General features: G+C 44.2%; 1 protein-coding gene across 1 annotated transcript; it reads right to left on the bottom strand.

The window, feature by feature from the left end:
- Nucleotides 1–577: 577 nt before the first annotated feature.
- Nucleotides 578–21,082, bottom strand: PRKAB1 (protein kinase AMP-activated non-catalytic subunit beta 1). The gene is made up of 7 exons (XM_056529810.1): nt 20,779–21,082; nt 8,783–8,949; nt 7,955–8,048; nt 5,672–5,786; nt 3,747–3,880; nt 1,401–1,469; nt 578–1,326 (listed from the first exon to the last, which is right to left on the bottom strand). The coding sequence occupies exons 1-7, from the start codon at nt 20,920–20,922 to the stop codon at nt 1,249–1,251; spliced, it is 801 nt and encodes a 266-aa protein (XP_056385785.1). The 5' UTR covers nt 20,923–21,082; the 3' UTR covers nt 578–1,248.
- Nucleotides 21,083–25,246: the final 4,164 nt, after the last annotated feature.

Genomic DNA, 25,246 nt, shown 5'->3' with positions numbered 1-25,246 from the left:
GTTGGGATGGGGAAATACTGAGTTAGGTAACAGACTACCGCAGTGTTCCCCAACCCATGTGCCTCCAGCTGTTGAAAAACTGCAACTCCCAGCATGCATGGGCTGCCATGTTCAATGATTAAATCCCCGCGGCAGTGCCACGGCGATTCAATCATCCACATTGCTGCAGATGCCGTGATCTGTATTGATAGCAGCCGGTACCTGCTCTGGTGCTCGCCTCATGTACTTCCTGGTGAGTTATGTACCAGGACGTACAGTTATGTCCTGTATCGTTAAGGAGCTTTTTACACGGCTCAGTCAACATAGCTGGGTCCTTCATCATTGTGTAAACAGGAGATGTATGAACTACTAACAATAGGCACACAAACAATACAATCAGCTGAAAAACAAGCATTTCCTCATTTGTCGGCCCTTTTACGTGGGTCAATTATTGGAAATAGTCGTCTCTTTTTTTGGCTAACAATCAGCCTATGTAAAAGGCCCTTGTGTGCCTAGGCCATAGGGGAAAAAATAGTGTGTGTAGTATCCGTTGTGCACATATATAGATTACATAGCACATATTAAAATACAACCATCTGAGCGTGTTTTACATGTTTATACACATTTTAAAAAGGAATCCTAAATATAGATAAATACACTGTACAATAAAACACAGTTCTATGAAGGAGAAAAGGGTCACAGTTCTGTCCTGTGAATTGTATATCTGGGGCACATAATCATAGATACACATGCATGGGGTTTGGACTCCTCCTCAGTGTATCCTATGTGAGTTGTTTTTATTCTTTTGTAATAGGCGAGTGCTGATAGATGTTAGAATCCAACATTGATATACTTTGATTTCCTACAATAAAGATTGAAAATAATCCTATGACCAAAGTACAGTAAGGAAAACCCCAACAACTATTTGCTATTTTAGCTGTACTAATAGTCCTCACTTCAGAGGAAAATGGCAAGTCCGTCCACTAGTATTGGTGTAATCTACATTTTCTTATTACAAGCACAACCCAACAGGGCACACAATGTGCTGAGAAATATAAAGCATCTATAACCCTACATTGAATCAGGTGCAGTAAAATGCTTATTACAGCAACTGCTGCAGGTCAATAGTAGATCTATATTGTGGACCATTAGAATGCTCAATACAATACTGACAGCTAAATCTGAGTTCGCAAATATTTAATGCATTTAATATGTAAAAATTTTTTGGAAAAGGCGTAAATAGAAGTGAGAACAGTCTATGGATGCAGCTCATATTGGCTTGTACAGTAATGTGGTGACATATTTCTTCTTGTAACGGTGAGTAGCACTTAATACCATCACGCCATCCTAAAAGAAGAATAGAAAGATATAATATTGTCCTTTACAAATGTCTCCAGCACACTGACTAGAACTGTATTTACCTTAATGGAAAGGGCATATAGGTGATTTAACATAACATGGTTTGGTTCTGGGAGCAGCGCTGGATCACACTGGAAAAACAGCAGAAGTTTGCAGGTTAAGCTCAGCACAGTAACTGGTAAATGACTTCAGCCCCTACCACATATGCCCATAATTGTATGTTCCTGTAAATGGGTGCACAGTTGATGGCATGGGCACAGAAGTTGTATCCATGACAAAGTGCAGGCTGTGATACACTCAGCAGATATCCCACTGCAACAGCCAGGGTCAGCCGCAACTCCAATCCTGTCTGCTTAAGGCTATGTTCACACACATTTCTGAGTAGAATTCTGTGGGAATATTCCATTTAGAAATTCCGTGCAGCAGAGAATAAATAAAAAGGTCTATTCTTTCTGCAGATTACGCTCAGAAATGCATTGCCGTCCATGAGAAGGCACATTTCTGAGCAGGTGCTGAATGTCCCCTTTGTTTTCCAGGCAGACATTCCTCCCGCCCCTAGACATCTTATCCCCTATGGAAAGGATAGGGGATAAGATGTCAGTTGGGGACCCCCGGGATCTCTGCTGCAGCACCCACCTGTTGCGGCTTCCGGAAATGCTGGAGGCTTCGGCTCCCGACCACGGTGACGTGAGATTGTGACGCCACGACTCCGCCCCTGTGTGCAGTCACGCCCCCTTCCATAGACTTGCATTGAGGGGCGGAGTCATGACGTCACAATCTCACATCACCGTGGTCGGGAGCCGAAGCCTCCAGCATTTCCGGATGCCGCAACAGGTGGGTGCTGCAGCCGAGATCCCGGGGGTCCCCAGCCGCGGGACCCCCGCGATCTGACATCTTATCCCCTATTCTTTGGATAGGGGATAAGATGTCTAGGGGCAGAGTACCCCTTTAACTCCCACCCCCATTGGGTGCGGCAGGCAATAGCAACCACATTATCGAGGCAAGTCAAGGGAGATTGTAAAGGTTGTCAGAAGGGACCAACAAATCCTCCAGGCCGTTCATGTCTACGTGACTATTAGGCTAAGTTCACATGTCGGAATTTCCGTGCGGGATTCCACTTGGAATGTCATCACGGAAATTCCGCTGCAGTAGAGTATGCACACGGCTGAATTTCCGTGCCAGATGTTTCCGGCATGGAAATTCAATTTTCCGTGTCTGCACAAAGTATAAACACATTCATTTTTTTGTGCGGAGTCCGCACAGAATGCATAGCCGTCTATGAGAAGGCGCATTCATGTGTGGTCCTAACATCGGCATATTATGCCGGCGCCCCGCAAAGATTCTCTGTGCGGACATTTCAGTGTGTTAACATAGCCTTAGGCTGTGCAATAGATTACCAGCCATTACACAAAAGTTATTGAAAAACAAATAAAAAAAAAAAACTTTGACATGTCCCAGGAGCATATGAAAAAAGTTCTTACCAGTCAATAGAATAAGCAGGTCTGTGCACTTCTATGTGAGCAAGATGGTACTACAGACTTGAATTAAAGGGGTTCTCCGGTGGAAATTCTTATTTTTTTATTTATTTATTTATTTTTAAATCAACTGGTGCCAGAAAGTTCAACAGATTGTAAATTACTTCTATAAAAAAAAAAAATCTTAATCCTTCCAGTACTTATTAGCTGCTGAATACTACAGAGGAAATTATTTTCTTTTTGGAACACAGAGCTCTCTGCTGACATCATGACCACAGTGCTCTCTGCTGACATCTCTGTCCATTTTAAGAACTGTCCAGATTAGGAGAAAATCCCCACAGTAAACATATGCTGATCTGGTCAGTTCCTAAAATGGACAGAGATGTCAGCAGAGAGCTCTGTGTTCCAAAAAGAAAAGAATTTCCCTGTAGTATTCTGCAGCTAATAAGTACTGGAAGAATTAAGATTTTTTAATAGAAGTGATTTACAAATCTGTTTAAACTTTCTGGCACCAGTTGATTTAAAAATAAAATAAATAAATAAAGTTTTCCACCGGAGTACCCCTTTAAGAGACAGTCTCAGACACATGAAGCAGAGATGTGAGAGAATGCACAACTTTGCACTTCTCCTGGCTTGTTCTAGGGATTAAATGAAGATCTGAACACTCAATAACCCCACAGATCAAGACTTTTGAAGTGTCTCTATGACATATCAAACATTTTTTGTAATGACAGTGCCTGTATAAAGGAACACTAAATAAGGGGAAATATCCCAGCAGTCACTTCCTTACAATTCTATTCTTTGAGCTTATCCTGCTTCATATTGCAATTGAATCTGAGAATTCTTTTTAATGTTTCAGTATATCATCCATTTTTCTCTGGCTAGATAAGACCTCTCTCTGGCTAGAATATAAATAAAGTAATGTACACGTACAGATATACCGGTGTCTTTGTTAAGGATAACTTGCAGTAGATGAGGTGGAAGGATCGGAGGAGATTTGAAACGTTCTTCTAGCTTACAGTTATATGGATCCTGCTGGTATGGACCAGGCGGAGAGCTGGACAACTCTGAGCAAACACAAAAGTCATGTTAAGTGGCTGGTAATGCTTGGATGTAATTAGAGATGAGCGAACTTACAGTAAATTCAATTCGTCACGAACTTCTCAGCTCGGCAGTTGATTACTTATCCTGCATAAATTAGTTCAGCTTTCAGGTGCTCCGGTGGGCTGGAAAAAGTGGCTACAGTCCTATGAGACTCTTTCCTAGGACTGTATCCACCTTTTCCAACCCACCGGAGCACCTGAAGGCTGAACTAATTTATGCAGGATAAGTCATCAACTGCCGAGCCGAGAAGTTCGTGACGAATCTAATTTACTGTAAGTTCGCTCATCTCTAGATGTAATCTTACCACTAAAGCCAGGATCACATATTAAGGATTTGCTTATGGGAAATCTGACATATTTTACTAGACGACCCAGATCAGAAACGTGAGGCTGATGCTTTCATTTCTAATGTGCATTCCTAAGGATTAGCTCTATCTTCATACATTTAATATGGATAGTCCATGGTTTTCCCCATGTGTAATTCACAAAAATAATGAACATGCCCAGTATCTCACACTAACCAGCATAGTAACTGGTCTCCTGACTATACAGATCAGACTCTTCAGTTCTATCTAATATAGTGGTCCCAACAAGGGAGCCTACAGCTGTTGCAAAACTACAACTCCCAGCATGCCCGGACAGCCTTTGGCTGTCCGGACATGCTGGGAGTTGTGGTTTTGCAACAGCTGGAGGCACCCTTGTTGGGAAACACTGATCTAATATATGAGATATATTTTATATATATATATATATATATATATATATATATATATATATATATATATATATATATATATATATATATATATATATATATATTAGGGCTGCACGATATTTCGCAAAAGCAATCGAATCGCAATTTTTAGCGATATAGGGACCCACAGGAAAACTTGCGATTATCTGCTCGGGCCGGCTCCCGTGTGCTGCTGCAGGCGGGGGCCGGCCAGAGCAGGTAAAAAACAACATTTAAATTCTAAAATTCAGTGTTTCCCAACCAGGGTGCCTCCAGTTGTTGTAAAACAAACTCCCAGCATGTCCGGACTGGCAAAGACTGTCTGGGCATGCAGGGAATAGAATTTTCACAACAGCTGGAGGCACCCTGGTAGAAAAACACTGAGCTAAGTAAAAGGGCACAGGGAGAAAACAAACAAAAAAAATAAATAAATAAAAAAAAAAAACCTTCTGCTCATCTCCTCCCGGTCCCTACAGATGCCGTTTTCCTCCGTGCGGTCCGATGTCTCATCTCTTCTTAGTACAAGCAGTAGGACCGTTCCCTTTTCAGCCAATCACTGGCCGCAGCGGTGTCACGTGTCAAGCCAGTGATTGGCTGATGGGGAAAGGTCTTTTTCAGCAGCAAACACACTAGGTTGGTGATGTGAAAACCGCCCGGGAAACCTAGTGTATTTCTGCAGTACAAAATGTGACCGGGGGGGGGGGGGGGGGGGGGGGTCAAGATTGTGACAAGAAGAGGAATGTGACGGGGGAGGGGGGGGAGATAGAAGTTAAATGGAGGAGATGTGAAATGGGTGGTGGGCACAAAATGTGTGGATAGTTGTAAAAGGGAGGAGATTGGACATGAAATGGCGGGATTTCACCATTTATTTAATATATCGCATCACATATCGATATCACAAAATTTAGGCTCACAATCACACATTTTCCCAATATCGTGCAGCCCTAATTATATTATATATAATATAATAATTATATATTTATTTATTAGTTTAATAACTTTAATGAAGAGAAAAGTCCTACCTGACAAATCAGAGCCTTTCTGAGAATCCACCATTAAGGCATCAAATACTTCAAAATCGGTTTTCTTCACATTTATAACATTGTTTATAGTGCCAAGCTGGCTAGTTACTACTGGCTAGACAAAGACAAAAGAATACACCTCAGTAATACATAGTAGACAAAGAAAGAGAAATCCTGTGCCCCACCAGTGATCTGCTCCTCCACAAAACCATTTTTAAAAAGGGGCACTCCAGAAAAAGCTACGGGGGAGATTTATCAAACCCTGGGGAAAAGTTGCTGAGTTGCCCATAGCAACCAATCAAATCACTTTCATTTTTCAGAGGCCTTTTCAACAATGAAAGAAGCAATCTGATTGGTTGCTATGGGCAACTTTTCCTCTGGACAGGTTTTGATAAATCTCCCCCTATGTTTTTAAATCAAATGATGCCGGAAAGTTGTTCAGATTTGTAAATTATACACACTAAAGCCTTCTATTAATTGTTAGCAGCTGTATGCCCCAAAGGAAGTTGTGTAGTCTTTAAAATATGTCACACCGTGCTCTCTGCTGCCATCTCTGTCTGTGTCAGGACCTGTCCAAAGCAGAAGCAAATCCCCATAGCAAACTATTCATGCTACAGTTTCTGACATAGACGGAGGTGGCATTAGAGCAGTGTTTCCCAACCAGGGTGCCTCCAGATGTTGCAAAACTACAACTCCCAGCATGCCCGGACAGCTGGAGGCACCCTGGTTGGGAAACACTGGCCTACAGTTTACTTTTATACTCAAGTATACGCAACATGCATTACATGTGAACACGTCAGCTGAAAGGGTTTTCCCATAAATAGAATTTGTTACCTACACATAGGATAGGTGATGAGTGTTTGCTCATGTCTGTGTCATGGCCATGGCCGCCACGCAACGGGCTACCCCGAACCCCCCCACCCGAAAAAGACATACCCAAGTGCAGGACAGTCCTGAGGCAGCAGCAGCGCGCATATATATGCTGGGAGGCGTCGCCAGTACACAAGGCCAGGGATCCAATGCGCGCATCCTCTGTGTTCTCAGCGCTCGCTCTCGCCTGTCTGATTGACAGGCAGGGAGCGAGCGCAGGCTGACTGAATTAGGACTGATTGCTCAGCCGGCATCGGTCCTAATTCAGTCGTGATGTCACGCCAGGCTGCAGCCGGCCACTAGGAGGGAGACCCCTAGTGGCCAGTTTTCAAATATAAAATACAATATTTTAATTTAAAAAAAACTAAATAATGAAAGTATATTAGAGATATGTTGTAGTACATAATTACTACAGCAATTAAAAAAAAGGTTGGTGACAGTGCCCATTTAAGGGGTTAAGGTCTCTCAAATATATTAAGATACATACTTTGATAATTTTTATATTTCATAAAATCTTATATTGCAAACAATTTTGGCTCGGGACATAACACATAGGTCCAACATCAACCTATTTGTTTGTCTTGCTGTTAAATATGTTTGTTATATTCAATTGTGTAAAAAATTATATTTGGAACTCTAATGACAAATCTCCCCTGTGTGAAGAGATTTTATAGCAAGCATCTCTTTGGTGCCCATAGTGACCAGATCTTAGCTTTTTACATTGCCATCAGTGTAGAGCTTTGAACTGCTATAGATGAAACAACTGCCATTCCAATCAACGTGATAGTGATTAACAAACATAATAGGAATCATCTACACTATTTACCAAAAAATGACTCCTTGCCCCAGAAAAACAGCTCTAAAGTCTTGGCCACTAGGTGTGTCCCTTTCCTGCAATCTTCTGTGCCTGTTAGGAAAAGTATGTCTCCAGTATCAGCTAGATCAGGATAGAACACAGGAAGTAGGGACGGGCTTAGCATGAGCTGTGTGCAGGAGGGAGGGACAGAGCCTGGGCTGTGTAACTGCTAGCAGAGCCTGTATGCCTGTTATCAACACTGTTCCTAAAAGGTAAATCAAGGCTTCCTCTCAAGTACAATAGCTGTCTGCTCAGTAACATTCAGCCAACAGCTATTGAAGGTGTATGTGCACTTTAAAGGCCCTGGTCACACTATGGAAAATCTGTGCTGAATCTTAAGAAAATTCTAATTGCCGCAAACATAAGCACCAATTTCTGACAATGTGACCAAGTCCTAATCTAATGTTTTTCAAACAAATAGTGTCTCCAGTTGTTGCAAATCTACAACTCCAGCATGCCCTGACAGTTTGGCAACAGTTGGAGGCCCACCATTTGGTAAACACTGTCCTAATCCTTTACAGTTTAGCACACCTATCAGGAGCAATTTAATAAAATACCTCAGCAGGATCATGCGTCCACTGGCCATCAACAAAAAATTTGTACTGGTGATCACCTTCCGGCAGGTCTAATATGGCAACAAAGTTGTTGTGGCTGTAAAATAATGTAAGATAAATTAGGGGAGTAATACATTTCTATACAAGACAATCTACAATAATATAAAAAGATGCTGCATATTTAACCACTGTCTACTATCACTTAGATATTGTGCTCTGCCAGGCACTAATAGCCGCTATATGACAAGAATTTCTATCAAATTGTGTTTTAGGATAGGGTCAAATGTAGCATATACACACACTGCAATAAATCAGTCGGGCTGCGGGAAATATACAGTGTATTTTGCTACAGGCAGACACATCGGGCCTCCCTGCCGCAGCCCTGTGTGTGCAGTAAAGTTTCCAAACCTCCCTGTGCAAGGATGCCCTGTGTGTCTGCCTGTAGCAAAATAGGCTGCGTATTTCCTGCACTGTGATATATGCAGTATATAAGTGTATCTGGTTAAAGGTTTCCATATATACTGTAGGCAACCCGATACCCAATAAATGCAGACTCTTCTAGATCACGGTTTCCTATATTTGCCTAAGAAAAACAGTGATGTTCACAGAAAAACCTTTAATAGGACATAAATTATCTCCTAATAAATAAATTATTAGCTTGCACTTTCTCCCTTAGGCTAGTTGACACAATGTATGATACACTTGTCGCATAGAAATGCTTAATAAATGTGTAAAGAAGCCAAAGACTGAAAATAAAATAGTTCAAAGAGGGCCAAAAACAAGCAAAGTGTCTAAAAATTTCCCCACAGTTTATAAGAACGTGCAAGGTACCTTCTGATGAGAGGAATCTTCCCCCAGTTATTGAAAGACCCAGCTAAGTAAATTTCCTTCCCTCCGCCTGTCCAGCGAAAAACAGTTGGTCGAGCCTGCGTTGGAGCTTTATCGTTCACCTCTAAATCATGCTGCCATGCTAGGAACTCATCCTTTTCCAGCGGTGCCTGCAAAAGTCACAAGAGTCATAAGAGAACGTGACATGTACCGGTTGTGCTTACACCAGGCTATGCAGGTAGCTTTGTTTAGAAGCCATTTTCTTATAAAAAGCTGCAGTTGTGCGGGCGGTATTTGTATGTAGGCAGCACATCCAAAAACTGAGGGATGTGGGTAAAAATAATCTAACATCAGAAACTGTAACGGAATGGACTGTATGTTAAAGGGGTTTTCCAGTTTTTAACAACACAACCACATAATAAAAACCATGAAATAAAATAAATAAATTAAAAAAAAAAAAGCTTGGTTTCTGTATGTTTAAACAAAGTGTTTTTTTTTGTATATATTACGAGTAAAAAAATAAAAGATCAGTAAAGAAAAACTTGGCACTCAAGTGCTTGAGATTCTTGAGTATTTATTAACACAATCCAATAATACAGAAATTATCTGACATTTCGGTCCAGGTAAGGACTTTCCTCAGAGATCAGGACCGGTGTGGAGACGGGAATGGTGCTAGAATTGGCCTGGAGCCGGGAGTGGTGCAAATAGTAATGCGACCCGTGGTCGCTGCAAAGTATAAAAAATAACATAACATCACATACAAGCCGACCATATGACAGTGTCAGACAATTACACAGCGGAAGACAGGTAACCGTGGTCATAATCTCACATCACTATGGACAAGATCTCATCACATTCACTTGAGGACTGGAAGTGCAGCAATAGTACAGTCAGTAGGGTAATAGGGTAATCCACCACGTATCTACTAAAGGGTCTGCCACCAGAAATCACTCTGCACGTGCAGAATAAAGTCCTGCATCTGCACACGGATTAGCCCCTTTGTCATTCAATGGGTTTGGTCCTTACCTTAGCCAAATATTTACCTGTTTTGTTCCAGTAAATGTCTATGGGATTACAAACCCCCCCAGATCAGGTATTTAGTGTCTATATTCGCAGAGTAGAGCTGCATTCACAATTGTGTTGGTGGTTACTGGAACCATGTGACATGCTTGTAGTAAGACAAACCCTATGACAGGTGACCTGAGAGCCAAAAATGGAGTATGAAGAAATGCTGGGTAATCTCATATCTGAAACATGTGGATTTGTCAATTCAACTATGGACTTTAACTGTGTGAATACTCTGCATTACCTGTCACACCCTGTATTACTCACCCTATGTAAATAAGCTCTATACTGTGAATGATGTACAAAGGTGAACTTCACAAATGTATAAAAAGTAGGGATACACGATATGGGGAAAATGTGATTGTGATGCTATATAATAAAAAAAAAAAGGGTGAAAGCCCCCATTTAATGTCCAATCGCCCCCATTTCACACCTACCTACACATTTTATGCCCACCGCCCATACACTAGGTTTCCTGGGCGGATTTCAAATCTTCTGCAGGAAACCTAGTGTGTTTGTTGCCAAAAAAGACCTTTCCCCATCAGCCAATCACTGGCTTGACAAGTGACACCACTGCAGCCTGTGATTGGCTGAAAAGGGAAAGGTCCTACTAGTTGAATGGTGAAGAGAGGACACCCCGGACCGCACGGAGGGAAACTGCATCTGCAGGGACCAGGAGTAGGTGAGCAGAAGGTTTTTTTTTTCTCCCTGAGCCCTTTTACTTAGCTCAGTGTTTTTCTATCAGGGTGCCTCCAGCTGTTGTGAAACTACTACTCCCAGCATGCCCGGACAGCCTTTGCCGGTCCGGGCATGCTGAGAATTATATAGTTTTGCAACAACTGGAAGCACCTTGGTTGGGAAACACTGACTCTTAGTACTGTATTTATCGATGTATAACACACACACACTGGCGTATAACACGCACACCCATTTTAAGAGGGAAATTTAAGTAAAAAAATAAAATAAATGTAATATAAATTACTTGGACTAAATGCCACATCATCCCCCCAACTTTGATTTCTTCTGCACCTCAGTTTGGTCCCGTCCCCTCCAGTGTCACATCATTCCTCTCCTTTTATCAGTCCCTGTGCCACATTTACCCCTCTCATCGCCACCCCCCATGTCTTATAATCCCCCCCTCATCATTTTCCCCTGTGTCATCATCCCCCCGCCCCCATCATGTTCCTCCTATGCCATTCTTCCCATGCCTCATCATTCCCCCTTTTCCCCTGCTTTTTATATATTTTCTTAATTTTCCCTACCTCCCCCCTCCCTCATCACTTCCCCCCCCCCCAGCTTTTTATATTTTTAATTTTTATTTTCCCTACCTCCCCCCTCTCTCTCTATATATATTATATAAATATATATATATATTTTATATTTATTTATTTATTTTTTCGCCAGGTCAGTGAAACAGATGAGTGACGTTCTCTGCTGGCTCCTCTGCGCGGCATCAGTGACGTCACTTTTCATTTCCTGCAGTCGCCACACTCCGAACTCTGACTCGCGGCGGCTGCAGGAAATTAAAAGTGACGTCACTGATGCCGCGCAGAGGACGTCATTCATCTGCTTCATGACCACACAGCCTGCAAGACCCACCGTCTGACCTGGCCTGCTGAAGCGCAGACAGGTAAGGGAAAAAAAAAAATTTAAAAAATAAACACACACACACACACACACACACTATAAAAAGCAGGGGGGAAAAGGGGGAATGATGAGGGAGGGGGGAGGTAAGGAAAATTAAAAGCACAGCGGGGAGGAGCTGCCACTGGTCACTGATTTAAAGTGTCCACGGCCGTGCTGCAAATACTTCACAAGCAGCCGCTACTGCGTCCGCTTTAAATCAGTGACCAGAAGATTTAATAGGCATATAACATGCAGGCAGGGGTGTCCTCACTAGCGCCCCCCCCCCCCAATGCTACTGAAAAAGAACTGCAATAGCCCCAGCAAAGTGGTAACCAGAATGTTAACTGATAGGACCCCTGAATGGCAGAGCCTATTGCTCAGAGACTAGTGAAGGTCTCACCTACTGTGAATAGTGGACCCTGTGTTACATGTCAGTGTAATCCACTCTGATGATAGGAAGAAGACTGCCGAGAATTGATCTCTATGGCAGTGGAAGAGTCCCCAACCGTCTCTTTGGAAACCCCACACATTTAATATTCAACCTTCTAGACTGATATTCAAGATGTGTATCCTTTGCAACCAGGGACAAATGCTGACATCTGAGCTCCATCACATCTGTACTTAAATTCTGAAATGGATCTTCAGACAGTGAATTCCTGCCTTCAGGCGGTGACATTCTTTCTTGTATTTAAGACATGTACCCTGCGAAGGATAGGTCTATTTTAACTTCTGCTACCTAAGTTGAGAAGTCTCTTAGTGATGACCCATTTATAGGAGGCAATATATCTTTAGGCAAAGGCTCGATAGACCTTTCTCCAACACTCAGATCCATTCCCTGCTTCATCTGCCTGTAGATCATGTAGTAATCCCTCCATATCATTAACCAAAGTAATGTCAAGATTTTTGAACTTTTGAAAACACTCCGGTCTTTTACACAAGGCAATAACTGGTTAAAAAAAGGCCAAGAAAACAGTCCAGAGATGAGCCAACAAAAAATAATTCACTGGCTGATAGCTTGGATCATCTGGTCCTAAAAATCATTGTTAGACCGACAGCATATCTCCTTGAATAAACAAGGTGTGCGGCCAACAATGATGGGAATGAAAGAACGACTGCACCAGCAATCCAATGATTACGTGTGTTGTCAGTATTAACTGAGCAGCATAAAGGCTCCTTTTAACAAACGTCAATTGAGGAGACCCTTAGGCTCACACTAAAGAATCCCTGACCGGAAAGTCTGCAGCCAGTGCTAGGACAGTGTGGACATTGCCGTCACCATAGATGGAAATGTCTACGGCAGGGATTCCAACTTAAGAATAGGCAAGCTCATTCTTTTTGCTGGCGGCGGAATTTCATTGGTGGAATATCCGCCGCTAAAATTCCATTGTGAAGGGGGAATTACCAGCAACGGAATCCTTCTGCACCAGAATTTTAAAGTGGAATTTCAAGGAACAGGGGGCCTGTTATAGAGGAAAGTAAAAGCATATGAATTATACTAATAATTACAAAATGTCTCTAATATGGGGTATAATTTTTTGGGAATGGGGTGTCAAAAAAAAAAAGTTGAGAACCACTGCTCTAGAGCAGTGATGTTTTGGGGCTGTCGCTGGGCAACACAGACTTTCAACTCCCTCCAAAGGTTTTCTATGGGGTTGAGATCTGGAGACATGAAATGCTTCTTACAAAGCCACTCCATTGCCCGGGTGGTGTGTTTGGGATCATTGTCATGCTGAAAGACCCAGCCACGTTTCATCTTCAATGCCCTTGCTGATGGAAGGAGGTTTTCACTCAAAATCTCACGATACATGGCCCCATTCATTCTCTCTTTTACACAGATCAGTCTACTGGTCCCTTTGCAGAAAAACAGCCCCAAAACACGCTTCACGGTAGGTCTGGTGTTCTTTGGATGCAACTCAGCATTCTTTCTCCTCCAAACACGACTATTGAGTTTTTACCAAAAAGTTCTACTTTGGTTTCATCTGACCATATGACATTCTCCCAATCCTCTTCTGGATTATCCAAATGCTCTCTAGCAAACTTCAGACGGGCCCGGACATGTACTGGCTTAAAGGGGTTCTGTGCTGCCCTGCATTTTGGAGCTTCGCTCGCAGTGTTCAGAAGTTAATTACTCCAAAAGCTGTGTGCGGGCTTCCGTGTTCGCGGCCGCCGGGCGTGACGTCACGCCCGGCCCCTCGTGATGTCACGCCCGCCCCCTCTACCAAAGTCTATGGGAAGGGGGCGTGACAGCGATCGCGCCCCCTTCCCATAGACTTTCGTTGAGGGGGCGGGCGTGACGTCACGCCCGGCGGCCGCGAACACAGAAGCCCGCACACAGCGTTTGGAGTAATGAACTTCCGGACGCTGTGAGCGGAGCTCCGAAAGGCAGGGCAGTGCACAACCCCTTTAAGCAGGGGGACACGTCTAGCACTGCATGATTTGAGTCCCTGGTGGCACAGTGTGTTACTGATGGTGGCCTTTGTTAGTTTGGTCTCAGCTCTCTGCAGATCCTTCACTATGTCCCCACGTGTGGTTCTGGGAGCCCCAGATGAGATTATCAGTGGTCTTGTATATCTTCCACTTTCTAATAATTGCTCCCACAGTTGATTTCTTCACACCGAGCTACTTGCCTATTGCATATTCAGTCTTCCCAGCCTGGTGCAGGTCTACAATTTTGTTTCTGGTGTCCTTCGACGGCTCTTTGGTCTTGATAGTGGAGTTTGGAGTGTGATTATTTGAGGTTGTGGACAGGTATCTTTTTTACTGATAAGTTCAAACAGGTGCCATTAATACAGGTAACGAATGGAGGACAGAGGAGACTTAACCCCTTAAATGGGCACTGTCATGAAGTACAAAAATTGATATGTTGTAGTACTTAAGTACTACAACATATCTCTAATATACTTTAATTAAAAAAAAAGTGATTTTAAACAAGTTTAAAATCACTTTTAAATTCGGCCACTAGGGGTCGCCCTCCTAGTGGCCGAATGCATTCAGCAGTGTCGTCACCACTGAATTTCGACTCATTTCAGCCTGGCAAGGAGTCGAAATTCAGGCACTGCTGTGCTCGCTCCCGCCTGTCAATCAAACAGGCGAGAGCGAGCACGCTGATAGCTGGGGCTGCGCGCATTGGCCAGCAACACTGTCCGTTACCCTGTCCGGAGGCAGCGCGAGCACTCATTGCTGCGCTGATCCTCCGGATGGGTAAGTCTGATCTGAGGTCTTATATTAGCCGGTGTGAGGTGGACGCATGGATCTACGGGGGCGCAAAAAAACCACCTCACACTGGCTGTAATATCGTGCACGGCAGGCCGGCGATGCTCCTCTACTCCTCCTCCCTGGATAGCACATGCACAGCTAAACAGGGAGGAGGAGACCCCGGAGCTGCCTGCCGTGCTATTGGCAGATAGTCTATGCAGCGCTCCTGACAGGAGCGCTGCATAGACTATCTGAGGGCAGAAGCAAGCGCCCAGCAAGGCATCAGTGACGTCGTGCCTGCTGGGAAGCGCTGCTTCCTGCCCTGCTTGATAGAGCAGATTTAGAAGCACTAAATCTGCTCTATTAAAGCGATTTAAAATGTTTTTAAAGCCAGGTAGGGGGTTAGAGCTAGATTATTAATAGGTAGGGACATATTAGATTATATATAACTTGGTGGGAGCTACACTTTAAGGACCCAGCCTAAATATACCTTAAGGACCCGGCCATTTTTTGAACATCTGACCACTGTCACTTTAATAACTCTGGAATGCTTTTACCTTTCATTCTGATTCAGAGATTGTTTTTTCGTGACATATTCTAGTTTATGTTAGTGGTAAAATTTTGTTGATACTTGCATCATTTCTTTATTGAAAAATTGAAAATTTTGCATTTTTTTTTAACTTTGAAGCTCTCTGCTTATAAGGAAAATGGATATTCCAAATAAATTATATATTGATTCACATATACAATATGTCTACTTTATATTTGCATCATAAAGTTGACATGTTTTTACTTTTGTAAGACACCAGAGGGCTTCAAAATATAGAAGCAATTTCCAATTTTGGGGGGGGGGGGGGGGGGGGGGCTTTTTTTTCCTAATTTCCCTTGTGAAAATGAAAAATTTAGGGTAACACCAGCATTTTAGCAAAAAAATTTTTTTTCTCATTTTCCCATCCAACTATTTTGTCAAACACCTGTGGGGTGTTAAGGCGCACTATACCCCTTGTTACGTTCCGTGAGGGGTGTAGTTTCCAACATGGGGTCACATGTGGGCATTTTTTTTTTTTTTTTTTTTTGTTTATGTCAGAACCCCTGTAAAATCAGCCACCCCTGTGCAAATCACCAATTTAGGCCTCAAATGTACATAGTGCACTCTCACTCCTGAGCCTTGTTGTGCGTCCGCAGAACATTTTACGCCCACATCTGGGGTATTTCCATACTCAGGAGAAACTGAGTTCCAAATTTTGGGGGTCTTTTTTTGATTTTGCTGCTTGTGAAAATAAAAAGTATGGGGCAACACCAGCATGTTAGTTTAAAAAAATTAAAAAAATGTTACACTATCAGGCTGGTGTAGACCCCAACTTTTCCTTTTCATAAGGGGTAAAAAGAAAAAAAGCGGAACCCTCTACAGCCTTGCTGCTACTAGATTTGGATAAGTACCCTTCTAATTCTAGACACATAGTAGCACATGTGCTGATGTCCACCAAATTGCTCATTGCTAGGAAATGGAGATCCCCTGATCTTCCATGCTTATCGGAAATCTTGGCTTATGTTAATTTCTCTTGTGCATGTGAGCGTGCCTATGCTTTAGCTAACTCTAGTGATCATAGATTCCTTAGAAGATGGGACTTGTGGATACATAGCCCCCACTACTGTTAATTATAGGGGTTGCTATCAGTACTTCTCATTTTCCTTGTCCCCCTTTCCCTCTCACTCCTCCCCCCTTACCCAGGTTCCTTTCCGCTTCTTTCTTTGTACCGCACACGCACAATCCATCTATACTGTTATAGGCTACAGCCTTAGGGCCTAGATACTAGCTAGTTCTTCTCCTGATGCTATTCATGTTTTCGGTTTGTACCCTATGCAACCAATAGTGTTTTGTTCTGATGGTTTACTGTACGGATTATTCTGTCGCCCTATAGACACACCGGATGTAGCGAATGCCGATTCATTCCTATGTTGCTGTGTATTACTGATTGTCACTGTCCATGTTTTGTACTATTCCAAATTGTCGGGAATAGAAATGTTCTCCTTGTGTTATATATTGGAAATTTAATAAAAATATAAAATAAAAAATAAAATAAAAAATAAAATAAAAAAAGCCCCCCAAATTTGTAGTGCAATTTCTCCTGAAAACAGAAATACCCCATATGTGACCCTAAACTGTTTCCTTGAAATACGACAGGGCTCTGAAGTGAGAGAGCACCATGCGCATTTGAGGACTAAATTAGGGATTGCATAGGGGTGGACATTGGGAATCACTGGTGTAGAATACCCCTAACAGGGTGCCTCCAGCTGTTGCTAAACTCCCAGCATGCCTGGACAGTCAGTGGCTGTCCAGAAATGCTGGGAGTTGGTGATTTGCAACAGCTGGAGGCTCTGTTTTGGAAACACTGCCGTACGATACGTTTTTCCTTTTTTATTGGGGGGGGGGGGGACAGTGTAATGGGGTGTATGTAGTGTTTTACCCTTTATTATGTGTTAGTGTAGTGTTTTTAGGGTACGTTCAGACTGGCGGAGGTTTACAGTGAATTTACCGCTAGGAGTTTGTACTGCGGCAAAAAATTTGCCGCAGCCCAAACTTGATGCAGAAAAATAACTGTAAGCCTGCCCGTGTGAATGTACCCTGTACCCTGTACATTCACATGGGGAGACAAACCTCCAGCTGTTTCAAAACTACAACTCCCAGCATGTACTGACAGACCGTGCATGCTGGGAGTTGGACTTTTGCAACAGCTGGAGGCACACTGGTTGGAAAACCTTCAGTTACCTAACTCAGTATTTTCCAACCAGTGTGCCTCCAGCTTTTGCAAAACTACAACTCCCAGCATGTACTGATCGCCAAAGGGCATGCTGGGAGATGTAGTTATGCAACAGCTGGAGGTACACAACTAAAACTCCCAGCTTGCCCACATAGCAGTTTGCTGTCTGAGCATGCTGGGATTTGCAGTTTTGCAACATCTGGAGAGCTATAGTTTAGAGACCACTGCACAGTGATCTCCAAACTGTGGACCTCCAGATGTTGCAAAACTACAAATCCCAGCATGCTCAGACAACAAACTGCTATGTGGGCAAGCTGGGAGTTGTAGTTTTGCAAGATCTGGAGAGCAACAGTATAGAGATCATTGTGCAGTGGTCTCAAACTGTAGCTCTCCAGCTGTTGCAAAACTACAAATTCCAGAATGCCTAAACAGCTCTCTGGGCATGCTGGGAGTTGTAGTTTTTCAACATCTGGAGGGCTACAGTTTAGAGACCACTCTATAGTGGTCTCAGACTGTAGCCCTCCAGATGTTGCTAGGCAACTCACCGGCTTTCAAAGGATCCACGGAGCTGCATCGCCGTCCTCTTCTTCCGTCACCGACATGGGGGGGGGGGTCTAATGACCCCCCTGGGCATTTGCGCGGGGTGCCTGCTGATCGATATCAGCAGGCACCTCGGTCCCCGCCCGGCGCGCAGCGGGGACAGAAATTCCCACGGGCGTATGGATACGTCCTGGGTCCTTAAGTACCAGAAAGTCAGGGCGTATCCATACACCCTAGGTCCTTAAGGGGTTAAAGAAGAAGTTACAGGTCTGTGAGAGCCAGAAATCTTGCTTGTTTGTAGGTGACCATATACTTATTTTCCACCTTAATTTGCAAATAAATTCTATAAAAATCAGACAATGGGATTTTATGGATTTTTTTTCTCATTATGTCTCTCATAGTTGAGGTATACCTATGATGAAACCATTAAATACCGTGGAACCGCCATAACTTACAAAAATACCGCAATATGCATTTTTGGTCATACCGCCCAGCACTACCTTCCAATACTTATTAGCTGCTGTACAGGTGAAACTTGAAAAATATGAATATTGTGCAAAGCTATCACGCCCCCTCCCGTCGGCTTGCATTGAGGGGGAGGAGTGTGAAGTCACACGGGGGCGGAGGCGTGACGTCACACACCGCTGACCCTGCGGTCGAGCGTAATCAGACCCGGAGCGAACACGCTCCGGGGGCTGATTACAAACGGGGTGCCATGTGCCTGATCACGGGCGTCCCCAGCTGCAGGACTCCCGCAATCAGGCATCTTATCCCCTATCCTTTGGATAGGGGAGAAGATGTGCAAGCACCGGAGTACCCCTTTAATGCAACTTAAAAAGGTAAGGAAGCCTGAAGTGCTTCAAAATCACCTGGTAGACGGATGCATTGACTCTGGACTGGACTCTGGAAGGGGTATTCCGCTGCTCAGCACTTGGAACAAATTGTTCCGAACGCTGGAGCCGGCCCCGGGAGCTTGTGACGTCATAGCCCCAACCCCTAAATGCAAGTCTATGGGAGGGGGGGGGGGGGGGTGACAGCCGTGGACCAACACCAGCAGATGACATGGCTCCCCAAATCATAGTAATTTGGCATTGGTGTTTTCATAAGCTGTAAGCCATAATCATAACAATTATGACAAATCACGGCTTGAACTATCTTGCTTTGCATGTAATGAGTCTCTCTCATATTAGTTTCACCTTCTAAGTTTCATTACTGAAATAAAGAGATGAAGATATTAGAGATGAAGCCTGCAGATGGGGTAAAACTGAAAAAATTTTATACAATGGGCAGAAATGATGCTGCTCCTCATGTACACAACAACTGCTTATCCTGTCATTTAAAAAAATGCTGGACACATACTGTCCAGTGCAGTGACATGTGAGATGGAGAGAGAAGCACTTAGCTGAGCACTTCCCCCACCTCGGTATTGGTAGAACCAGCATGATTTCTGACACAAGTACAAGCAAACCCCCATAACAAAACTATCCTGCTCTGGACAGTTCCTAAAATGGACAGAGGTGTCAGCAGAGAGCACTGTGGTCAGACAAATGAAATTCAAAAAGAAAAGAACTTCCTGTGGAGCATATAACAGCTGATAAGTATTGGAAGGATTAAGATTTTTTAATAGAAGTAATTTACAAATCTGTTTAACTTTCTGGCACCAGTTGATATATATAAAAAATATATATATATATATATATATATATATATATATATATATATATATATATAATAATAATAATAATAATAATAATAATAATAATAGTTTTCCAGGGGATTACCCCTTTAACATCTATAGAAGTTCTCACTGTATAGAAGTGGGCCAAATTGTGTATCCTGCTCATTGCCCACCATACTTTCCTGCCAGCCATAGCACCAGTGCCCACATCTGCCAGCCATAACTTCCTGCCATCTGATGGCTCTTACACAGGTCTTATCTCTGCCAGCCATAGCACTAGTGCCCACCCCTGCCAACGTTAGCTCACTTCTCACTGATGGCCCTAACACAGTTCTTATTCCAGCCATAGCATCCGTGCCAACCCCTGCTAGCCATTGTTCCACACCCTACGATGGCATTACACAGCTCTTATTCCAGCCATAGCACTAGTGCCCACCATAGCTCCCTGCCCTCTGATGGCATTACACAGTTCTTCTTCCAGCCATAGCATAGTGCCCACCATAGCTCCCTGCCCTCTGATGGCATTACACAGTTCTTCTTCCAGCCATAGCATAGTGCCCACCATAGCTCCCTGCCCTCTGATGGCATTACACAGCTCTTATTCCAGCCATAGCACTTAGTGCCCACCATAGCACCCTGCCCTCTGATGGCATTACACAGCTCTTATTCCAGCCATAGCACTAGTGCCCACCATAGCTCCCTGCCCTCTGATGGCATTACACAGCTCTTATTCCAGCCATAGCACCCTGCCCTCTGATGGCATTACACAGCTCTTATTCCAGCCATAGCACCCTGCCCTCTGATGGCATTACACAGCTCTTATTCCAGCCATAGCACCCTGCCCTCTGATGGCATTACACAGCTCTTATTCCAGCCATAGCACCAGTGCCCACCATAGCTCCCTGCCCTCAGATGGCATTACACAGCTCTTATTCCAGCCATAGCTCCCTGCCCTCTGATGGCATTACACAGCTCTTATTCCAGCCATAGCACCAGTGCCCCTCCTTGCCAGCCACCAGCACCCTGCCCTCTGATGCCCCTATTATTCCAGCCACCCAGCTCTCCTGTGAGAAGACGAGCTCCTAGCAGGTGTCTGTGCCCGTCAGTGGAGCAGCTGTCATCACACTCTTCACCTTGTTTTCCTCGGCCGGGTACATATCCGCGTCCTCCGGGCTGTCCATCAGGATCTTGGCTCTGTCATCCCCCTTGCTAGCGCTCCCGCCACTGTCCCTTCGCCCTTTTAAGGGTCCAGGTCGCTCGCTGCTGGTGTTCCCCATGTTGACACCAGGACAAAACTACGAGAAGCTGAGGACTTTGTTTATGGTTCTCCCGACTTCCGCTTCCTGTTTCCGGTAGCGGCGGTGGCACGCAGTGCGGTTCACGCCTCCATGCCGCCAGATAAGCTGTGATAGTGAGAAGTCTTGGAAGGCTGGCTCTAATTATAGGGCAGCGTCACAGCGATCAGTACAACGCGTTCTGTACCGCTAGGTGGACTTTACTGTGTAGCCTGGCAACCCGCTCAGTGTGTACAGAGACCTTCTACAGGGAAATTCCGCACTCATGTCATGTACACCCGTGTTACAGGAATGTACCAATAGCTGTTTAACCTCCACACCACCAGATGGCGCCTAGTAATTTCCTGTTGCAGTAAAGAGTAGGCCTCATTAACATACAGTGGGCGGTTATCTAAACTGACGCGACCAATCGTAATGCATATTTTATTTTTTGTTACAGGTTCCTTTTTACAAGAAATATTCTGATTGGTCACATTTTATATGTTCTAATTTTGCTAGATTATGATAAATTTTTATAGTGCCCTTTAGGGCTCTATACACAGAATAGGGTTAAAACTATATAATATAAAATGAATACTGTACACATAAATGAAATGACAAATTGAGGACCATGCAGTGAGGGTTTACAATCTACAATGGTGTTTCCTAACCAGTGTGCCTCCAGCTGTCTGGCTCCGGGCAGAGAGCCGTAAACCCATGGGTTCACACTACGTTTTGTCCCATACGGGAGCGCATACGGCAGGGGGGAGCTAAAAGCTCGCGCTCCCGTATGTTACCGTATGCGCTCCCGTATGTCATTCATTTCAATGAGCCGACCGTAGTGAAACGTTCGGTCCGGTCGGCTCATTTTTGCGCCGTATGCGCTTTTACAACCGGACCTAAAACTGATTATCGGTGTGAGGTGGTTTTTTGCGCCCCCGTAGATCCATGCGTCCGCTCCTCCCCCAGCTCCCTGAACATTTCCGAAGCTAGAACTGGGGGAGGGCAGAGCAAGGGGAGGGAGGAGGTTCACGCCCCCTCCCTCATCTCCCCTCCCTGAGCTCGGCTGGACACAGATCTCTACGGCACGCCCCCTCCCTGAGGATGTAAATCTCCACAGCAGGTCCCCTCCCTCATCTCCCCTCCCTGAGGACATAGATCTCCACGGCAGGTCCCCTCCCTCATCTCCCCTCCCTGAGGACGTAGAGCAGTGCTCCCAATGAGCTCTATGTTTAAAGGGGGACATACTGTACGGGCTAAAGGGGGACATACTGTACGGGCTAAAGGGGGACATATTGTACGGGCTAAAGGGGGACATACTGTACAGGCTAAATGTCCCCCTTTAGCCCATACAGTATGTCCCCCTTTACACAGAGCTCATTGGGAGCACTGCTCTACGTCCTCAGCTCGGGGAGATGAGGGAGGGGACCTGCTGTGGAGATTTACGTCCTCAGGGAGGGGGCGTGCCGTAGAGATCTGCGTCCAGCCGAGCTCAGGGAGGGGAGATGAGGGAGGGGGCGTGAACCTCCTCCCCTTGCTCTACCCTCCCCCAGTTCTAGCTTCGGAAATGTTCGGAGAGCTGGGGGAGGAGCGGACGCATGGATCTACGGGGGCGCAAAAAACCACCTCACACCGGCGACTACAGGGCGGGAGGGGTGTCACGTCAAGCCCCTGCCCCCGTGTGATGTCACGCTCCGCCCCCTCAATGCAAGCCTACGGGAGGGGGCGTGATACAACACTAGAACACTTAAACGCAATTATATCAAAAATAATTCCAGAGAAATGCCTGTACAAATCCAACACACAACATGGGGCTGGTCTTGGACCAAGGTACATCAAGAAATACCCTATCAATTGAACTTGTAAAGGGGTCCTAAACTCTCCCTACTGATTGCCTAGTCCCTAACCCTAGGTAGAGTTACCTACCCTAGAAAGGTAGCAGCCCCACTCCGGAACCTGCCCTATAGATGTTAGCTCAGCCCTAGGCAACTCTGGGCACTTGCCTATACAAGGTAGCCCACCACTGTAACAAACCATATTCCTTAACGCAGCTTCCCAACACCAGAATAAACATGCACAAGATAAAGCAATTAAACTTTCTCACCGTATTTCCCCATGTCACATATTATGGGTTCATCAGGACATTGCGTTCACCTTAAAATTGTCTTCTTTGAATATTCCTTATCACCCAGCTTCTGCAAGATAGTCTGCGGGGGAGAATCATATAGCTGCACACTGTTAAGACTATAAACTATGTAGCATTTTTAATAAAGACCCACGGAAAAAAAACATTTTGCACCATAATATGTACAAAGCGAGAATTTAAAAAACGCTTTTTAAAGATGTCCATAGCTATTAAAGCATTACTGTCATTTAAAAAAAAAAATGACATGTCACGCAGGCATGTGAAAAGTTTTTATTAGTCTGATTGGTGCTAAGACCCCCGCCATTTGTTAGATACAGCTGGATGAAACAGTCGTTAGCGTCATTCCCCAGCTCGGCGCTCAATCCATCTGATTGTTGGAGATGTGCTCCATTATAAGTCTATGGTGCCCGACATCTGCAGACAGACTAAGCATCAAGCCAGGGACTGAAGTACGTTGCTATGTGCTTCCCAAGGCTATCTCTAACTATTGATTTTAAATTGACATTAATGTTTAACCCTTAAGGACCGGGCCATTTTTCATTTTGCACTTTTCCTTCTCACCTTCTAAAAATCATAACGCCTTCAATTTTCCACCTACAGACCCATATGAGGGTTTGTTTTTTGCGCCACCAATTTTACTTTGTAATGACATCAATCATTTCACCACAAAATATATATGGCAAAACCATATATATGGTTCAGCCAGGCTCTATCAATCTCAAGAGCCACAGCGGACGGGGAAGCAGAGGTAAGCCCTCTGTCTACCCCCAAAGCAGAAAGAGAGAGGAGGCTCAGCTCCGTGAAGACCTGAAAAAGACAGATGAGAAAATCCCTTTAAGTATGAGCACACAGGATAGCCAGTGGACAATGTAATGGATATCATTAGTTTTTATGGCACACCATATCTTATCACCATTAGTTAATACTTCTAGCTATTTTGTTTCTAGAGAGGCATTTATATATATATATATATATATGTGGTGTCCCGGTACAGTATTGCCTACAGTACCTAGTGTAGAGGTCCCCAAAGTCAGAGTAACTACGTTCAGGTAGGGTTCCTCAGGTGGGACAGCCCCTAGTCGTCTCTTCTAAAGTTTATCTTTAATAATGATAAATGTATATATTTAATAATTATATATATTCTATAGTAATGTATAGTACTTACCTTGTTCAGCGTCACAGGACCTTCGGTCATGTGACCATGCTAGTAACCTCTATGGTATGTTGTAGGACCTTAGGAGGTCCTTGGGTCACGTGTTACCCACAAATCTCTGTAATGGTGATTGACAACAGTATGGACCAATTAGCGTTAGTCCAGCCCCTGCCCATATAAGGGAGCTGCGTCCAATTATCGCTCTCTTGGGTTGCTGCTCTTGTGGTTGCCGGACTAACAGGACGGCGCTACGCAACTTTCAAAGACATGCTAGGCCTCATAAACCTGCCGGCCTCAGCGGAACCAAAACCGTGAGTTCAAATCTAAATCCCTGCTAATGCTAGCATGACTACTGGACCGCAACTAACCCCTAAATCCAGTGGAGCAATGCATAGTATCAAAAGACTCTTAATGCTAAAGTCCCAACCTTTGTCAATCTCCAAGGAAAAGCTGTTGTTATACTCAGAGACTGTTTTAATATTGAAGCTTGCAGAAAATCTTCAGTAAACGTTAATGCTGTTTCTGAAACTCTCTGGTTGTGGACAATCTATTCTTGTGATCTCCCTCCCTATCGCTCTTGGGAAGGGTGGCGGTAGGAAAAGCTGTATTGAGGAGCCCCCACCCTGGCATCATGAATAGCAAGGGTTAACAAGCACCCTTTAGTTACTGCACAGCTACACTTCCCATACCATACACCCCCCAGGCTAGCACATATAGGCCCAGATTTATCAAACTATGTGAGAGTAATAGTGGAGACATTTTCCCATAGCATCCAATCACAGCTCAGCTTTCACTTTACCAGAGCTCGTGAGCTGATCTGCGATTGGTTTCTGTGGAAAAATCACAATTTTTTTTTGATTAAATAGTTTGATAAATCATTGCCATAGAGAGTAGCATGGTGCAAAATCAGAAGGCAAAGACAACATTAGGAAGCAGGCAATGAGTCAAACCTATTGAGCATCATAGTACAAAATCAGCATAAAAAAGAATGGTCAAGGTGCAGGCAAATGTCAGGTCACAGGAGGTCA

Source organism: Hyla sarda, chromosome 1 (genome assembly GCF_029499605.1).
Source record: "Hyla sarda isolate aHylSar1 chromosome 1, aHylSar1.hap1, whole genome shotgun sequence".
NCBI lineage: Eukaryota > Metazoa > Chordata > Amphibia > Anura > Hylidae > Hyla > Hyla sarda.
The sequence above is the reverse complement of the archived record's forward strand: the minus strand, read 5'-3'. Positions and strand labels throughout refer to the sequence as shown.